General features: G+C 32.1%; 1 protein-coding gene across 37 annotated transcripts in view; it reads right to left on the reverse strand.

Annotated features, from left to right (window-relative positions):
• Nucleotides 1-20,990, reverse strand: part of LOC138322797 (uncharacterized) — a 180,124-nt gene that overhangs the window by 128,376 nt on the left and 30,758 nt on the right. For 36 of the 37 annotated variants that reach the window (XM_069267086.1, XM_069267047.1, XM_069266915.1 and 33 more), the window contains exons 30-49: nucleotides 20,445-20,583; nucleotides 19,889-20,101; nucleotides 19,518-19,748; nucleotides 18,948-19,075; nucleotides 18,536-18,677; nucleotides 17,893-18,144; nucleotides 16,173-16,215; nucleotides 15,593-15,750; nucleotides 14,928-15,019; nucleotides 14,509-14,554; nucleotides 13,805-14,053; nucleotides 13,416-13,470; nucleotides 12,759-12,931; nucleotides 11,873-12,049; nucleotides 11,287-11,502; nucleotides 10,754-10,796; nucleotides 10,168-10,334; nucleotides 9,740-9,913; nucleotides 9,049-9,270; nucleotides 8,701-8,740 (exon numbers count right to left, since the gene is read on the reverse strand). In XM_069267086.1, coding sequence (XP_069123187.1) covers nucleotides 8,701-8,740; nucleotides 9,049-9,270; nucleotides 9,740-9,913; nucleotides 10,168-10,334; nucleotides 10,754-10,796; nucleotides 11,287-11,502; nucleotides 11,873-12,049; nucleotides 12,759-12,931; nucleotides 13,416-13,470; nucleotides 13,805-14,053; nucleotides 14,509-14,554; nucleotides 14,928-15,019; nucleotides 15,593-15,750; nucleotides 16,173-16,215; nucleotides 17,893-18,144; nucleotides 18,536-18,677; nucleotides 18,948-19,075; nucleotides 19,518-19,748; nucleotides 19,889-20,101; nucleotides 20,445-20,583 — 2,960 coding nt within the window. Of the gene's footprint in view, nucleotides 1-8,700; nucleotides 8,741-9,048; nucleotides 9,271-9,739; nucleotides 9,914-10,167; nucleotides 10,335-10,753; nucleotides 10,797-11,286; nucleotides 11,503-11,872; nucleotides 12,050-12,758; nucleotides 12,932-13,245; nucleotides 13,280-13,415; nucleotides 13,471-13,804; nucleotides 14,054-14,508; nucleotides 14,555-14,927; nucleotides 15,020-15,592; nucleotides 15,751-16,172; nucleotides 16,216-17,892; nucleotides 18,145-18,535; nucleotides 18,678-18,947; nucleotides 19,076-19,517; nucleotides 19,749-19,888; nucleotides 20,102-20,444; nucleotides 20,584-20,990 lie in introns of those variants that run through there. The other variant, XM_069267214.1, reaches the window with a different exon arrangement.

The raw sequence follows: 20,990 nt of genomic DNA on the forward strand, positions 1-20,990 counted from the left end.
TACTTAGATTTAAACAGAAGAATCATATATAACTTACGTGACTTGTATAAAACCAATGCTTCACCAAACAGTACTTAGATTTAAACAGAAGAATCATATATAACTTACGTGACTTGTATAAAACCAACACTTCACCAAACAGTACTTAGATTTAAACAGAAGAATCATATATAACTTACGTGACTTGTATAAAACCAACACTTTACCAAACAGTACTTAGATTTAAACAGAAGAATCATATATAACTTACGTGACTTGTATAAAACCAATGCTTTACCAAACAGTACTTAGATTTAAACAGAAGAATCATATATAACTTACGTGACTTGTATAAAACCAATGCTTTACCAAACAGTACTTAGATTTAAACAGAATCATATATAAGTGACTTGTATAAAAACCAACAACAGTAATAAACAGAAGAATCATATATAACTTACGTGACTTGTATAAAACCAACACTTCACCAAACAGTACTTAGATTTAAACAAGAAGAAGTCATAGATTTTATATAACTTACGTGACTTTGTATAAAAACCAACACTTTACCAAACAGTACTTAGATTTAAACAGAAGAATCATATATAACTTACGTGACTTGTACTTTACCAAACAGTACGTAGATTTAAACAGAAAATCATATATTACGTGACTTGTATAAAACCAATGCTTTACCAAACATACGTAGATTTTAAACAGAAGAATCATATATAACTTACATGACTTGTATAAACAGAAGAATCATTATATAACTTACGTGACTTGTATAAAAACCAACACTTACCAAACATAACTTAGATTTAAACAGCAGAATCATATATAACTTACGTGAACTATGTATAAAACCAAGCTTTAACCAAACAGTACTTAGATTTAAACAGAAGAATCATATATAACTTACATGACTTGTATAAAACCAATGCTTCAACCAAACAGTACTTAGATTTAAAACAGAAGAATCATATATAACTTACATGAACTTGTATAAAACCAATGCTTCACCAAACAGTACTTAGACTTTAAACAGAAGAATCATAATATAACTTACGTGACTTGTATAAAACCAATGCTTTACCCAACAGTACTTAGATTTAAACAGAAGAAATCATATATAACTTACGTGACTTGTATAAAACCAATGCTTTACCAAACAGTACTTAGATTTAAAACAGAAAAGAATCATATATAACTTACATGACTTGTATAAAACCAACAGCTTTAACCAAACAGTACTTAGATTTAAACAGAAGAATCATATATAACTTACGTGACTTGTATAAAACCAACGCTTTACCAAACAGTAACTTAGATTTAAACAGAAGAATCATATATAACTTACACGTGACTTGTATAAAACCAACACTTTACCAAACAGTACTTAGATTTATTTAAACAGAAAGAATCATATATATAACTTACGTGACTTGTATAAAACCAATGCTTTACCAAACAGTACTTAGATTTAAACAGAAGAATCATATATATAACTTACAATGACTTGTATAAAACCAACTACTTCACCAAACAGTACTTAGATTTAAACAGAAGAATCATATATAACTTACGTGACTTGTATAAAACCAACACTTTTAACCAAACAGTACTTAGATTTAAACAGAAAGAATCATATATAACTTACTGACATTTTGTATAAAAACCAACAATTTACCAAACAGTACTTTAGATTAAACAGAAAATCATATATAACTTACGTGACTTGTATAAAACCAACACTTTACCAAAACAGTACTTAGATTTAAACAGCAAGAATCATAGAATAACTTAGATGTGACCTTGAATAAAACCAACACTTTACCAAACAGATATAACTTACGAAGAATCATATATAATCTTACGTGACTTGTATAAAACCAACACTTTTACCAAACAGTACTTAGATTTAAACAGAAGAATCATATATAACTTACGTGACTTGTATAAAACCAACAACTTTACCAAACAGTACTTAGATTTAAACAGAAGAAATCATATATAACTTAGTGTATAAAACAACTTTACCAAACAGTACTTAGATTTAAACAGAAGAATCAATATATAACTTAGACTTGTATAAACCAACACTTTACCAAACAGTACTTAGATTTAAAACAGAAGAATCATATATAACTTACGTGACTTGTATTAAAAAACAATGGCTTTACCAAACAGTACGTAGATTTAAACAGATAGAATCATATATAACTTACGTGATGTATAAAACCAATACTTCATCACCAAACAGTACTTAATTTAAACAGAAGAATCATATAAAACTTACGTGAACTTGTATAAACGCTTCCAAAGTACTTAGATTTTAAACAGAAGAATCATATATAAACTTACGTGACTTGTATAAAACCAATGCTTTCACCAAACAGTACTTAGATTTTAAACAGAAGAATCATATATAACTTAGTGACTTGTATAAAACCAACACATTACCAAACAGTACTTAGATTTAAACAGAAGAATCATATATAACTTACGTGACTTGTATAAAAACCAACTTGGATTGCTTACCAAAACCAGTACTTAGATTTAAACAGAAGAATCATATATAACTTACGTGACTTGTATAAAACCAACACTTTACCAAACAGTACTTGGATTTAAACAGAAGAATCATATATAACTTACGTGACTTGTATAAAACCAATGCTTTACCAAACAGTACTTAGATTTAAACAGAAGAATCATATATAACTTACGTGACTTGTATAAAACCAACACTTTACCAAACAGTACTTAGATTTAAACAGAAGAATCATATATAACTTACGTGACTTGTATAAAACCAACGCTTTCACCAAACAGTACTTAGATTTAAACAGAAGAATCATATATAACTTACGTGACTTGTATAAAACCAATGCTTTACCAAACAGTACTTAGATTTAAACAGAAGAATCATATATAACTTACATGACTTGTATAAAACCAACTGCTTTACCAAACAGTACTTAGATTAAACAGAAGAATCATATATAACTTACGTGACTTGTATAAAACCATGCTTCACCAAACAGTACTTAGATTTAAACAGAAGAATCATATATAACTTACGTGACTTGTAATAAAACCAACGCTTTACCAAACAGTACTTAGATTTAAACAGAAGAATCATATATAACTTACGTGACTTGTATAAAACAATGCTTTACCAAACAGTACTTAGATTTAAACAGAAGAATCATATATAACTTACGTGACTTGTATAAAACCAAATGCTTTACCAAACAGTACTTAGATTTAAACAGAAGAATCATAATATAACTTACGTGACTTGTATAAAACCAATGCTTCACCAAACAGTACTTAGATTTAAACAGAAGAATCATATATAACTTACGTGACTTGTATAAAACCAATGCTTTACCAAACAGTACTTAGATTTAAACAGAAGAATCATATATAACTTACGTGACTTGTATAAAACCAATGCTTCACCAAACAGTACTTAGATTTAAACAGAAGAATCATATATAACTTACGTGACTTGTATAAAACCAATGCTTCACCAAACAGTACTTAGATTTAAACAGAAGAATCATATATAACTTACGTGACTTGTATAAAAAACCAAAACTTCATAGACCAAACAGTAACTTAGTATTTAAAACAGACCAGAATCAGAATATATAACTTACGTGACTTGTATAAAACCAATGCTTTACCAAACAGTACTTAGATTTAAACAGAAGAATCATATATAACTTACGTGACTTGTATAAAACCAAATGCTTAACCTTACGAGACTTTATAAACAGTACTTAGATTTAAACAGAAGAATCATATATAACTTACGTGACTTGTATAAAACCAACACTTACCAAACAGTACTTAGATTTAAACAGAAGAATCATATATAACTTACGTGACTTGTATAAAACCAATACTTTACCAAACAGTACTTAGATTTAAACAGAAGAATCATATATAACTTACGTGACTTGTATAAAACACAATGCTTTCTTACCAAACAGTACTTAGATTTAAACAGAAGAATCATATTAAACTTACGTGACTTGTATAAAACCAATGCTTTACCTAAACAGTACTTAGATTTAAACAGAAGAATCATATATAACTTACGTGACTTGTATAAAACCACCACATTTACCAAACAGTACTTAGATTTAAACAGAAGAATCATATATAACTTACGTGACTTGTATAAAACCAATGCTTTACCAAAACAGTACTTAGATTTAAACAGAAGAAATCATATATAACTTACGTGACTTGTATAATAAACCAACACTTTACCAAACAGTACTTAGATTTAAACAGAAGAATCATATATAACTTTACGTGACTTGTATAAAACAAAAACCACATACTTTAAACCAAAGTACATATATACTTAGATGTTAAAACAGAAGAGAATCATATATAACTTACGTGACTTGTATAAAACCAACACTTTACCAAACAGTACTTAGATTTAAACAGAAGAATCATATATAACTTACGTGACTTGTATAAAACCAACACTTTACCAAACAGTACTTAGATTTAAACAGAAGAATCATATATAACTTACGTGACTTGTATAAAACCAATGCTTCACCAAACAGTACTTAGATTTAAACAGAAGAATCATATATAACTTACGTGACTTGTATAAAACCAATGCTTTACCAAACAGTACTTAGATTTAAACAGAAGAATCATATATAACTTACGTGACTTGTATTAAAACCAATGCTTTACCAAACAGTACTTAGATTTAAACAGAAGAATCATATATAACTTAACTTGTATGATGCTTTACCAAAACAGTATAGATTTAAACAGAAGAACATATATAACTTAATGACATGCTTACCAAACTTAGATTTTAAACAGAAGAATCATATATAACTTACGTGACTTGTATAAAACCACACTTTACCTTAGATTTAAACAGTACTTAGATTTAAACAGAAAAACCATAATAACTTACGTGACTTGTATAAAACCAACACTTTACCAAACAGTACTTAGATTTAAACAGAAGAATCATATATAACTTACGTGACTTGTATAAAACCAATGCTTCACCAAACAGTACTTAGATTTAAACAGAAGAATCATATATAACTTACGTGACTTGTATAAAACCAACACTTCACCAAACAGTACTTAGATTTAAACAGAAGAATCATATATAACTTACGTGACTTGTATAAAACCAACACTTTACCAAACAGTACTTAGATTTAAACAGAAGAATCATATACATAACTTACGTGACTTGTATAAAACCAATGCTTCAACCAAACAGTACTTAGATTTAAACAGAAGAATCATATATAACTTACATGACTTGTATAAAACCAATGCTTCACCAAACAGTACTTAGATTTAAACAGAAGAATCATATATAACTTACGTGACTTGTATAAAACCAACACTTTACCAAACAGTACTTAGATTTAAACAGAAGAATCATATATAACTTACGTGACTTGTATAAAACCAATGCTTTACCAAACAGTACTTAGATTTAAACAGAAGAATCATATATAACTTACATGACTTGTATAAAACCAACACTTTCACCAAACAGTACTTAGATTTAAACAGAAGAATCATATATAACTTACGTGACTTGTATAAAACCAACACTTTACCAAACAGTACTTAGATTTAAACAGAAGAATCATATATAACTTACGTGACTTGTATAAAACCAACGCTTTACCAAACAGTACTTAGATTTAAACAGAAGAATCATATATAACTTACGTGACTTGTATAAAACCAACGCTTTACCAAACAGTACTTAGATTTAAACAGAAGAAATCATATATAACTTACGTGACTTGTATAAAACCAACACTTTACCAAACAGTACTTAGATTTAAACAGAAGAATCATATATAACTTACGTGACTTGTATAAAACCAATGCTTTACCAAACAGTACTTAGATTTAAACAGAAGAATCATATATAACTTACGTGACTTGTATAAAACCAACGCTTTACCAAACAGTACTTAGATTTAAACAAAGAAGAATCATATATAACTTACGTGACTTGTATAAAACCAATGCTTTACCAAACAGTACGTAGATTTAACACAGAATCATATATAACTTATGACTTGTATAAAACCAAGCTTACCAAACAGTACGTGACTTGAAAATCATATATAACTTACATGACTTGTATAAAACCAACGCTTCACCAAACAGTACTTAGATTTAAACAGAAGAATCATATATAACTTACGTGACTTGTATAAAACCAATGCTTTACCAAACAGTACATAGATTTAAACAGAAGAATCATATATAACTTAGTGACTTGTATAAAACCAATGCTTTACCAAACAGTACTTAGATTTAAACAGAAGAATCATATATAACTTACGTGACTTGTATAAAACCAATGCTTACAAACAGTACTTAGATTTAAACAGAAGAATCATATATAACTTACGTGACTTGTATAAAACCAACGCTTTACCAAACAGTACTTAGATTTAAACAGAAGAATCATATATAACTTACGTGACTTGTATAAAACCAATGCTTCACCAAACAGTACTTAGATTTAAACAGAAGAATCATATATAACTTACGTGACTTGTATAAAACCAATGCTTCACCAAACAGTACTTAGATTTAAACAGAAGAATCATATATAACTTACGTGACTTGTATAAAACCAACACTTTACCAAACAGTACTTAGATTTAAACAGAAGAATCATATATAACTTACGTGACTTGTATAAAACCAATGCTTCACCAAACAGTACGTAGATTTAAACAGAAGAATCATATATAACTTACGTGACGTGACTTGTATAAAACCTTGTATAAAACGAACTTTACCAAACAGTACTTAGATTTAAACAGAAGAATCATAATAATAACTTACGTGACTTGTATAAAACCAATGCTTTACCAAACAGTACTTAGATTTAAACAGAAGAATCATATATAACTTACGTGACTTGTATAAAACCAATGCTTCACCAAACAGTACTTAGATTTAAACAGAAGAATCATATATAACTTACGTGACTTGTATAAAACCAATGCTTTACCAAACAGTACTTAGATTTAAACAGAAGAATCATATATAACTTATGTGACTTGTATAAAACCAATGCTTTACCAAACAGTACTTAGATTTAAACAGAAGAATCATATATAACTTACGTGACTTGTATAAAACCAATGCTTCACCAAACAGTACTTAGATTTAAACAGAAGAATCATATATAACTTACGTGACTTGTATAAAACCAATGCTTTACCAAACAGTACTTAGATTTAAACAGAAGAATCATATATAACTTACGTGACTTGTATAAAACCAACACTTTACCAAACAGTACTTAGATTTAAACAGAAGAATCATATATAACTTACGTGACTTGTATAAAACCAATGCTTTACCAAACAGTACTTAGATTTAAACAGAAGAATCATATATAACTTACGTGACTTGTATAAAACCAATGCTTTACCAAACAGTACTTAGATTTAAACAGAAGAATCATATATAACTTACGTGACTTGTATAAAACCAACACTTCACCAAACAGTACTTAGATTTAAACAGAAGAATCATATATAACTTACGTGACTTGTATAAAACCAATGCTTTACCAAACAGTACTTAGATTTAAACAGAAGAATCATATATAACTTACGTGACTTGTATAAAACCAATGCTTTACCAAACAGTACTTAGATTTAAACAGAAGAATCATATATAACTTACGTGACTTGTATAAAACCAATGCTTTACCAAACAGTACTTAGATTTAAACAGAAGAATCATATATAACTTACGTGACTTGTATAAAACCAACAATACTTAGATTTAAACAGAGAATCATATATAACTTACGACTTGTATAAAACCAATGCTTTACCAAACAGTACTTAGATTAAACAGAAGAATCATATATAACTTACGTGACTTGTATAAAACCAACACTTTACCAAACAGTACTTAGATTTAAACAGAAGAATCATATATAACTTACGTGACTTGTATAAAACCAACACTTTACCAAACAGTACTTAGATTTAAACAGAAGAATCATATATAACTTACGTGACTTGTATAAAACCAATACTTTACCAAACAGTACTTAGATTTAAACAGAAGAATCATATATAACTTACGTGACTTGTATAAAACCAACGCTTTACCAAACAGTACTTAGATTTAAACAGAAGAATCATATATAACTTACGTGACTTGTATAAAACCAACGCTTTACCAAACAGTACTTAGATTTAAACAGAAGAATCATATATAACTTACGTGACTTGTATAAAACCAATGCTTCACCAAACAGTACTTAGATTTAAACAGAAGAATCATATATAACTTACGTGACTTGTATAAAACCAATGCTTTACCAAACAGTACTTAGATTTAAACAGAAGAATCATATATAACTTACGTGACTTGTATAAAACCAACACTTCACCAAACAGTACTTAGATTTAAACAGAAGAATCATATATAACTTACGTGACTTGTATAAAACCAACACTTCACCAAACAGTACTTAGATTTAAACAGAAGAATCATATATAACTTACGTGACTTGTATAAAACCAATGCTTTACCAAACAGTACTTAGATTTAAACAGAAGAATCATATATAACTTACGTGACTTGTATAAAACCAACACTTCACCAAACAGTACTTAGATTTAAACAGAAGAATCATATATAACTTACGTGACTTGTATGCTCTTCAAATTGACCGTCTCCAGCTTACCTATGAAAATATTATAAATAATGGGCATCAAAAAACAATAATTTGGCGATTGATTAAGTTATGTCTTTAACATGTATTGCAAGTTATTTCACTGTTAATATTTTCTCAGTTTTTTTTTTTAAATTACAAAGTGACCTTGACTAATTTTCTGGAATTCAAATTTGTCTTTTGAGATGAAAAAGATGATGAACGCTGTCTGTCTATGTTTAAATGTTGATAAAAACGAAGACTAAAGAAAGAAAAAATTTCTTGGTAACTTTTCTAAGTTCTTATTTTCTTTATACCTTTGATTATGTCAACTAACTCACCCCATTCGTAGTCTATAATAGGGACAACAAAACCAAAGTTCTCTATTCCACCTCGGATTTCGTAGTTACACGTGTCAATGATGAGGTAGAAATTCAGTGTTAAGCTAAAATATGGGTTGGTGTACTCCAAACAGCAGTCGATACCAGAACAGAAGTCAGGTACAGCACAGGTGATCGGGTAGGACGACAGATCAGGCAGGTTCAGGAAACTCTTACCGCAGTCTGTGGGGTGGAACATCACATTTAACAAAGGAATTTGTGTTATTCATCAGAGAACAAAAAAACATCACCATAGAAAACTTTTGACAGATACATTATTTCTGTAAAAATTGCCAAACTAGATGTGTCAAGAAGACCAGAATGCTCCATTATAAAGACAAAAAGAATTTATCTATTGCAAGGAAGAATCACACGATATATCAAAAAATATTCTTTTGATAACGGCTATTCATCTATTTCTTGGTAAGAGGGATGGTGGACAGCTCAAACCTTCCTTTAACTGATTCAAAGATGCCATTTCATGGAAAGCAGTATAAAAAGGTAAAAATTTTGCCAAAGACAATCCTTATTTGATGACTTGATTTATTGTATAAAAACAAGAGTTTCTCATTTTCTCACTCTTGATTGTATCATATCAACAGAATGACTTCCAATTTTCAGGGAAATAACAGGGGAAGGGGAGATAACTCACTATCTTTCCAGCCGTTGATACTAGGGGAGTAAACATCCGATGAGCGGTTACAGGGATTGTCATTCATGAACTCGTCCAGACCGAGCTGGGACAGAAGTAGGTTCAGCGCCGCGTCTGTCAATCTCTGACTCAAATTCTGGTGTAGATTTGACATCCAATCCTTCACATCAAAATCTGATAAAAAAAAAAAAAACAGCATGGAACTTGTTGTCTTTAAATCAACATTTGGTAAATGGTTATGAATACCAATTGTTATAGTACCACAGACAAACAGTCAGTAACTAGTCTATTGAGGGCTACAATCATGTGGTCGACAACTACAGAATTACAGTACATGTACTGCCATACAAAACCAAAATCTTCATCTTACTTCCAACTGGACTTTATATTAAACTATGTTCCATGACCTAAATATCTATCTCACTCACCAGTTAGTCCTAGTGTAGCGTTGATATCACACAGAATCTGCGGCACTTCTGTACTTTCAAGGACGGGGATCTCAATCAGACAGTCACTAGGATCTTTACTCGGACAGAACTTCATGGTCATGTCGATGATAAATATCTTCCTGTTGGGCGGCTTTTCCAGTCTCCATCTTTCAATAATGACCAATATATTTAAATTATATGAAACATTTTTTTTACACACACATTCATACACATATAACAGACCAAGGAAGAATTTGTCTGCGTTTTTTTCTCTCTCATCTCATTGTAGCAAGTATTTTGTAATGAATGACCTTGTTATATGAGAGGTCAACAATGGATTACATCTCTACACGTTCTATAAACACACTACCTTACATACCTCTGTTTTATATATGATGTACTGATTATTTGATTTGATAACTTTAAACATCACAGCCAGGGTCATTATTTGATGTGCAAGGTTTAGATTGTGAAGGAAAGCCAGAGGACCTGGAGAAAAACCACCAACCCACTAGTGGTCAGTATCTGGCAACTGCCCGACATAGGATTCAAACTCAGCCACCACAGCAGACAAAGTTGTACTTACTTGATAATGACAACATCCTGAATATTGGTTGTCTCTTCTCTCCCTATCAAATAAGAGAAGAAAATGCATTCAAGTAATTAATTTGTGAAAATCAAATACTGTGAGTTGAAAGTGTTCACTTCACAGTCAAATTTGAACTCTTCATAGCTATGATTGAATCTGTCAATTACCTAAACTTTTAAGTTTGTAGGTAAAAACATTCTAAATATTAATGCTGATTATCTTGGTTTAAAATAAAGGGTAATGTTACTAAAAAGGAAAAGCAGGATTTCATGATGAATTAAGTTTTGAACTATGAAATTAAACATATATAATTAAATTACTAGTCACTTCTAGACAATACCACTCAAATATACTGTGTCCTTACTAGTCAGATTTAATGTAGCACCTCGTAAAGTTAAATAGTGAAGGTAAATGTATTGAAATTGCATATTGGTCATTTGAGACATTAGAAAATTTAGTCTTATTAATTAATCATGTGGTGTTTATACAAAGGTGGGCACTAAGGCTGGCTTAACTGTAAATATACGTACCAAATTCATAATCTAGGAGTTGAATGTCAAATGTTATGGATTCAATGCCACCGGAGAGAGTATAGTTACACATGTCTATGTCGAGGAAGAACTCGAAGGAGAGACCGGTGAATCTGTTGTCCTTAGCACAGCAGTAGATGGCTGAGCAGCGGTCCGGGATGTGACACTTGGCAAAGTCAGGAAGGTTTGGCATCCTAACTATACCAAGAGGACACTCTACAAACAACACAAACATAACACAGTTCATGTTCAGTATCACCTTGATTGGTCATGCATTTATAGTTAGTGGCAATGTAAGCTAAGTACTGACTATTTCATTTATCAGTGTCATTTTCTGTACTGAAGGCTTGAGATGACTAGAACAGTAAGCCAATAGTTAAAGTAATACCCCTCAGAGATTATGGCAACCAAATGACAGGTTTTGATTTTAACCAAGTGGTAGTATTGTTCTAAATCTGGACATAATATCCTCTTCCCAACAACATCCAGTTCTCTAATAAACTCACCAGATTTTAGCACTGAAACACACAGACAATGTTCTAGTAGACACACAGACACACTGAACCACACAGACAGAGTTTCTTACGATTGTTCCAGCCGCTGTCCGATGATGGAGTAAAATGGCCCCTTGTCGGATCACAAGCATCAGCTTTGAAAAAATCCTCAAGTCCTAACGCCTTCAGAGTGATGTCTAGGGCTCCCTTACTCATGACCTCTCCGACATCCTGTGCCAGCTCAGCCGTGAAGTTTTTGAAGTTGAATGCTTGAAATAAAGAATACAACACACTCAGGACACTGTCATTTTGCTATGCACACATACAGTGGAACTCAATTAATTTGAACTTGCATATATCGAAATGGAAAGGAAACTGAAGCACAATCCCTGCCAATATGCTTTAAATTGATTGTTCTTTTCCACCTGTTTGATGAAAGCTTGACCATTGTAAGTATTTTTCGATCCCTAAGGAATTATGGCAACAGCATTAAAATTGTTAATTGCCAATTTATTAATATTTTCTTACAATTATTAATGTTAATCAGTTTCAAACATTTTCTTAAAACAGGAGGTAACATACAATTTGTAGATCAAAAACTTTTAAATAAAGAAACTACGAATGCTTATCAGATATTCTGAATTTGCATATTACAGAGTTATCTGCACTTGCAGGTAGGTTTTGACTGTGACGTCATGTGTTTGTGAGCGTAATGTCATATTTTCCGGAGAAAATGACATGAATTGTGCTCACAAAATAATGACGTAACAATCGATACCTACACGCAAGGGAGCTAACTGTAATATGCAAAGACCGAACACCAGGTTTATGCCCCTGAATACAAAACAAATTGTTTCAGAAAGGAATGCGACAGAAAATGGTTGGTGATGTGAAAATCATGATTACCATGTTTGCGCACCCACAACTTCCAATTTTATTTTACCACAGAAAAAGTATGCAAATTAGTTTTCATGATACCTTGTGATAGATTAGCTATGGCCCTGGCGTCACAAGGAAGCTCTGCCCCCTTGAGGATTTCCAGTGAGTTTCCATCTGGGATACAGAAATCTTGTCCGTCTAATGGGAAACACATGGTCAGGCCCAGGTCTATTATAAGGGCAGTCTTGTCAGCATTACGATCTAGGCTGTATCTGTAAAGTTTGTTAATCTTCCAATGTAATTTGGTAGAATTGAGCAAGGTTGTATCTAAAAAATTTCTGAATGCTTGTTTACATTTGTAGAATTTTAAGACATATAAGACCAGGTGGAATGTGCTGTTCCATTTTTGTAATTGCATTCGCTCCATATAACATGCTGAGGTATTAAGTGAAGTTGTCACCAGCTACTTCATATATCCACATTATTCATATAGTCATGGTCTGAACAGTGATCTCGACTCCCGGGCTAAGCTCTGTAAGACTTACAAGGAAATGAATGTTTGCTATGACTTTTGTAAAAGACTTACGTGATTTGAATTGGCAGTTTATCACATGATCCAATTGTTATATCACTTTTGTAAAAGTACAGACTTACATGGTTTGAATTGGCGGTTTATCACCTGATTCACATGGTTTGAATTGGCGGTTTATCACCTGATTCAATTGTTATATCACTTTTGTTAAAGTACAGACTTACGTGATTTGAATTGGCGGTTTTTCACCTGATCCAATTGTTATAGCCCCAGGAGTACCTGTAACAGAAAATTTCATAACATACCAAATCAGGCTTAATGTCATACAATACATCAAGAAACTAGTCTTTTTGCAGTTTTAATTTTTTCTACCTACATACTTTTTTTAATTTTTGAATAAAGTGCAGTATTGACTAAAAAAAACAAAATCTGAAAAGCTTTTTTACACTTGTTGTAAAAGATAAAAGAAAAAACAACTCTTTTTTTGTAAAAGATAAAAGACACTTATAAATTCCACAAGACAAAGTTCTAATAAACTATATTGATGACTAGACACATATTCAGACATCAGCAATTTTTTTTTTATTTCTTACAAAATAACAAAAGGACTTACGCCATTCATAAGTCAGCAGTTGAGTTTGGTGTCGGTAGGTTCCAAACTTGGCGTCCATGGTAAGGTCACAGGGATGGATGAGGAAGTGGAATGGCACATTGAGCTGGATTTCCACCTGTCCTAGCGGAACCGTGAAGCTCAGATCTAGACAACACTGGATCCCAAAACAGTCGTCCGTCATCTCACAACGAAACATGTCCTTTACACTGTCAGGCAGGTACTGTTTCGGATCAAAGGTCACTGGACAATCTGTGACAAATACATCTCAAGAATTTATAGGACCTGACATAAAATAATATTTTCATATTAAAGTTATTAAATTGTGAAAAAAAAAATTGTGAATAAGATTAAATTATGAATAAGAAATACTGCTTAAATGAAAACTTAGAACCAATACACTATGAAATAACAGTCCATTTAGATCTGAATAGAAAATAGAAAATTTTAGATGCCCAATTCAAGCAGGACTTTGCACACTACTAAACCCTAAATATGTCTATGTGTCTTCAGTCTTTGATGATTAGTCGGAGGTCTACGTGTGTCAGAGTTCCAGAAGATGCATCAAACACACCATGAGTAAAATAGGAAACATATTGCTACCTAAAAAGCGCAGTAATAGAATGTCCGTTATCTAAATTAACCTGCCACATGTCTTGACATTAACTTTGGATGCAGAATGAAAATGTTGTGTAGGGTTCACTTACCTGTAGGCCCAGATGGAAGTACACAGGGTCCATCCTCAAATATTTGCTGTTAAAAAAGAATAAAATGTAAAAGAAAATCATCAAATTCTTCAAAATATAAACAGTCTATACTATGACATGACTCTTTCACAAAAGTTTGCTACTGTTACAACGGTAGTACGCAATGTTCTAATATTGTATTACTTTCTCAATAAAGATTGCAAACCTTTCCTCTTGATTTGGAATTTTTACTGACCAAAAGCATGTGACACAATAAAACAAGGCAAAGTGATGACAATGGTTCAAATTAAAATATTTGCACATACTTCCAGACCATCAAAAAATGATACAACAAGTGTCACCAAAATTGTTTTAAGTCTGAGTAAAAGACTGTGAGTAGAAGAACACAGTTTCCTGAGTATAGACCCTGATTAACTTACATCCAGATTAAACATCCTGAGAATGAGTTTGAACGCCTCAGCTGTCATTTGTCCTCCTATGGCCGACACAAAGTTCTGGATGGAGCCTCCGCCTACAAACCATATCAGATATAAGCTCAGGATAACAATAATCAGACAACTAGGAACGACTGTAAGACAAACTCCTCCGATGAATATGGACATGACTCAATAGAGCATGATGGGGTAAAACTGGGTACACATCTCTGCTTTTATGGCAGAAGCATAATAAATAAGTCATTTTTATAAAAAGCCTTTAATTGCATGGTTCTCAAATATAAAAGCAGTGTTTGGTTTGATATTAAATATATTTTGTAAATTTCCTGAAAAATATCAATGCTCATGAAAAAACTCCCAAGTTACACATGTTGCTTAAAAATTTGATGTTCTGAATGTGTAATGAAGATATGAAAAAATGTATTGAAATTTGGTATCAGATTTGTCTGACAAGTTGGATGCACATTCAGTTTCTATGATGACGTACAATGAAGTTAGTTTGCAGGATTAATTTCATATATTTTGCAGGTGATTACAATGAGTGAAAATAGATTGTCAAAAAAATGGTAAAACTACAATCAGAGTAAACTTTTTAGCTTAATTTGCTGAGAGAATCAATTGGTTACCAAGTCTAAGGTATTGGTACACACCTGGTAGGGTGAAATTCTCGTTACAGATCGGAATTGGGATTTCCAGGTTGGTCAGGAAGTAATTGTCGATGAAGCAAGTTGAACCATCAGCTGCACAAATACTCATTCCAAAGTTGACAACAAACACCTTCTTTACATCATCTTTTCCAATGCTGAATCTGGAATCAAGTGAAATTAAAATTACACCATGTGCAGTTGGTAACCCCATATAGCTGATAACAGATTGAAAACTTGCAATTTTTCACTTCAATTAGAGACTTTAAAATTTTTAAAACCATCCAAACTTACACAATGGCTAGCTTAAGACATGTTATAATATACCCATTAGTGATAAATCCAATGATCAAATTTCTGCGACCATGCCAGCGTCCATTAGAATTATCATTTGCTATACAATACACACAAAGTTAACATTGGCAATAATGATATAAAAGGAACAGTAAAATGCATGCCTAACCAGAGTTCAAATCCAGGATATCCCTACACTAGCCTGTTCCTACCTCAGCCAGCTGACCTAACTCAGCCCTTGCAATCAAGTTTCTTTGTTTATTAATAATAAATTGATAATGAATAAACTTACTTGATCATAACATCCTGAACAAGATGAACAATCTCTTCTTTACCTGAAAATGAAACATACACATGTATTTAAACCTTTGCTACTTTATCAGTAACATACACATGTATATAAACCTTTGCTGCTTTATCAGTAACATACACATGTATATAAACCTTTGCTACTTTATCAGTAACATACACATGTATATAGACCTTTGCCGCTTTATCAGTAATATACACATGTATATAAACCTTTGCTGCTTTATCAGTAACATACACATGTATATAAACCTTTGCTGCTTTATCAGTAACATACACATGTGTATAAACCTTTGTTGCTTTATCAGTAACATACACATGTATATAGACCTTTGTTACTTTATCAGTAATATACACATGTATATAAACCTTTGCTGCTTTATAAGTAACATACACATGTATATAAACCTTTGCTGCTTTATCAGTAACATACACATGTATATAAACCTTTGTTGCTTTATCAGTAACATACACATTTATATAAACCTTTGCCGCTTTATCAGTAACATACACATTTATATAAACCTTTTCTACTTTATCAGTAACATACACATGTATATAGACCTTTGCTACTTTATCAGTAACATACACATGTATATAAACCTTTGCCGCTTTATCAGTAACATACACATGTATATAGACCTTTGCTGCTTTATCAGTAACATACACATGTATATAAACCTTTGTTGCTTTATCAGTAACATACACATGTATATAAACCTTTGTTGCTTTATCAGTAACATACACATGTATATAAACCTTTGTTGCTTTATCAGTAACATACACATGTATATAAACCTTTGTTGCTTTATCAGTAACATACACATGTATATAAACCTTTGCTGCTTTATCAGTAACATACACATGTTATATAAACCTTTGCCGCTTTATCAGTAACATACACATGTGTATAAACCTTTGCCGCTTTATCAGTAACATACACATGTATATAAACCTTTGCTGCTTTTATCAGTAACATACACATGTATATAAACCTTTGCTGCTTTTTCAGTAACATACACATGTGTATAAACCTTTGCTGCTTTATCAGTAACATACACATGTATATAAACCTTTGCTGCTTTATCAGTAACATACACATGTATATAAACCTTTGCTGCTTTATCAGTAACATACACATGTATATAAACCTTTGTTGCTTTATCAGTAACATACACATGTATATAAACCTTTGTTGCTTTATCAGTAACATACACATGTATATAAACCTTTGCCGCTTTATCAGTAACATACACATGTATATAAACCTTTGCCGCTTTATTATTCTGAAAATATGGCATTGAATAAAAACATTCATTCATATCTAGAAGTATGCAAGAATTTCCATACTGAAATTTTGAAAATGGTTAAGACATTTATACCAGGAGCCTTACCAACCATCTTGTAATTGATATGAAATTGTAGATGCAACACCATTTACACTTCTTTCTTTGAAATTAGGTCAAGATCTTATTCATCAACAAAAATCAAAGTCTTCACCACACTTAAGCTAATCTATTTAACCCCGATAACTTTCAACAAGATAACCAAAATAATTGTTAACTACATTAATTTTTTAGTAATTTCTGCAGGCTTCCTTCAAATAATCCCTATTATTACTGGAAAACTTTCAAGCCGAACATCGTAAGGGCTAGAAATACATGAATTCATAGTCTTTTTTATACAATAAAAATATGACTCACCCCATTCATATGATATAAGGACGATGGAGATGGAGATTTTCTCAAACTTGACATGGAGAATGAAGTTACAGGGGTCAAGCTCGATGTAGGCCTTGAAAGCCTTGGTATAACTCAATTCTCCCAACTGGATGGTGAGATCCATACAGGCGTCCAGTCTCATACAGTTTGGGGAGATGAAATAGTATACAAGATTTCTCAGAGCCTGGTTAGAGATTTCTGGTATCGTCAAGCTGACATTGAATAAGGCACACGCTGAAAATTGGATCAGGCATTAAATGAAATTCATACAATTCCGCAAAAATGGTTTTGTGCTCATAACTTTTTGAAGAATTGGTTAGAGAAAGTATAGAAAAGAATTCTGCTAAATTCATCTTATTTAAAAGATTGTATTAGAATATCGCATATCTAGACAGGTTTGTTGTAGTATTTTTGTTTTTTCTTTCTTTTAAACTTGGTTTCAAATCATAGTTTTAAGACAACTACTTGACATCACTGAAAGTAACTCAGTATAAAAATGTGTCCATTGTTATTATACAAAGTTGAACAAAATAATACTTTGGTATCCCTGACTGTCCATACAAAGGGAAATGAGCTCAATGACCAGAAAATTAGGTTGATTTTTTTACATAAAGTGTTTACATACATCTATCGTCATGGCTATAACGAGCCAGAAGTGTGGTCCGATCTCCTGTCGTACTCAAACCTCGGGAGGTAAGTTCAGCCTTCAACTGGTTAGTGGTCTTGATCTCTCCGCGGGGACAAGGATCGGTCTCATCAAGCATATCCTAGGAGATAAAATTTAGCACTTTGTCATGACTTGAGCCATTAAACAGCAAGGCACTTGCCTTGGCCTGATACCACCCTGACTATTAATGTGTCTCAAAATAAAAATGACCAGTTACAAAAGCTTTTTTTCTTTTAAATTCTCCTTACAAATGAATTTCAAATGCAATCAAATTCTATTGGGTTTAATTAATTAATTACAAGAAGGCTTGAACAGAATGTTCTTAAATTATTAACTTAATGGTCAACAGTTATAAGGGGAGACAACTTACAGAAGGTAATCCGAGAACTTCCAGAATGGCAGTTGCAGCAGCCTCAGCGGCCATTTTAGCAGCAGCTGCCCCCGCCTCCTTCAGACGTTTAGCTATTGCTTCCTTACTGAAAAACTCCTTAAAATTCACTGTAAAGTAAAATTGGTAGAGAATCATCTCACTTTTCATTTTGATTATCATATTGTATTGTACAGTGCTGAAATACTAATTTTCATTTACTGGTTTCTTTATTTTACATATTGATATCAACTCTCTATGAAGAGAAAATAGAACTTAATTAATAGCAGATAAATTTTATTTCATAAAAATATATATATATATATATATAGAGGGATCAGATAATGATTTCAAGGTCATTTTTTCATTTGCAATTCTATAGATTTTTTTCTTCAAATTTTCAAATCTTGAAGTAATAATGAACACAGTCACATAATATTTCTATTTGGCATCTGCAATTGAACAATTCTAGAATAAGAAAGCATGGAGATAACCTATTTGTGAGATTTAATGGTACCGAAATGTCAGTTATTCAATGGACCAGACATACTTGAGCTAGAAACGACTACTTACCTTTAGGCCAAACCACTGTGCCATTAGGATAGCAGATTGGGAGAGGGAGAACAGCATTCTGGAGGAGGGGGAAGTAGAGCGGACACTTGGTAGGGTCTAATACACTACAAAGACCCACACCAAAGTCAGCCACAGTCTCGTAGTCCGTCTTCTGTATCTTGTACTTTATCACCAACTCAACACCGCCGAATATGTCAAACTTCAGTCCAGTGTATATCTCATCCTCACGACCTGAAAGACAGAGGAACTGTTTTGCTTGGTATATTTTCTATAATGTTATATCAACCAACATTAAGAAAGACTCTAACAGAAGCAATCTATCAATACCGAAACCTGTTGTAAAGAAAACTTGACCAGAAGCACCAACTCACCGTCGAATGAGACTCTCTCCATAGTTATAGTGTGGTTCCAGTCCTCAATTCCAAATGAGAACTCAAAGTCACAAGGGTTAAATCTGGCCCAGGCTTTAAACACCTTGAGGAACATATAGACCTTGGCATTGATACAGCACTCCACACCCATACAGTTCTTCTGGAATCTACAGTATACGTTCTTTGGCATGGAGAAGGATAGGAGTGGGCATTCTGTAAATAACAATCATATATATCACCACACTGTCATATGGACAATATAAGTGTATCTAAGAAATCAAGGATAAAATGTTATTGCAACTACAGGTATCTCAAGTCAGATTCCTATTTTTCATCATGATCAAAATTTAATATCGTTGCATTGCACATCACCTATGGGTGATTTCAGTTTACAAGGATGACAAATATCTGCATTTTGCTAGAGACAGTTTTAAGAAAAATAATTAATTATCCCACATAATATCCAAGGAACCAAAGTAGGAAGATTCCGTTTTAATATGTCTGTATTCATTTGAAGATAAGACCTAATAAAAGGTTAATTCAGCATTGTCATTACTGTTTTCATTCTTTAGTAACTTGGCCCTCATAGCTTCCCGGCTGCCGTTGGACTGGATTCCCCTGGTCTGTAACTCCATCCGTAACTGTTCGTCTGACATCTGTTGTGGGCCCAGGCATGGCTTGTTGTCAATGATCCTCTGTAAATAATATATGATTTATAGCTTAACATCACTTAAACTGATGATTCTTCGTAAACTAGAACTGTCCCAAGAGTGGAAGACTAATACTCCCCGGTGTAAAATTTAGTAATAACTTAATTCAATAATAGGGGACATTGCAAAATGCTATAGAGTTTACTCAACTCTCATTTATGTCAGGGTTCTGTGTACCAAATTTTATCAAAATCTGTAAGGTAGTGTATAAGGAGTTTGCTGGACAAAGTTGTGTGTACAGACAGACAGACAAAACAGCCTGATTACAGTATATCAACCTCCCTAACTTTGTTGTGGGAGGTATAATAATATACAATTATGGCCCTCTGTGGAGGGATACATCTAGAATTGTCTCCCTGAAAAGAGTTATTTTCTCTCGGGCTTCGCCCTTG

This window comes from Argopecten irradians, chromosome 1 (assembly GCF_041381155.1).
Source record: "Argopecten irradians isolate NY chromosome 1, Ai_NY, whole genome shotgun sequence".
Lineage (NCBI taxonomy): Eukaryota > Metazoa > Mollusca > Bivalvia > Pectinida > Pectinidae > Argopecten > Argopecten irradians.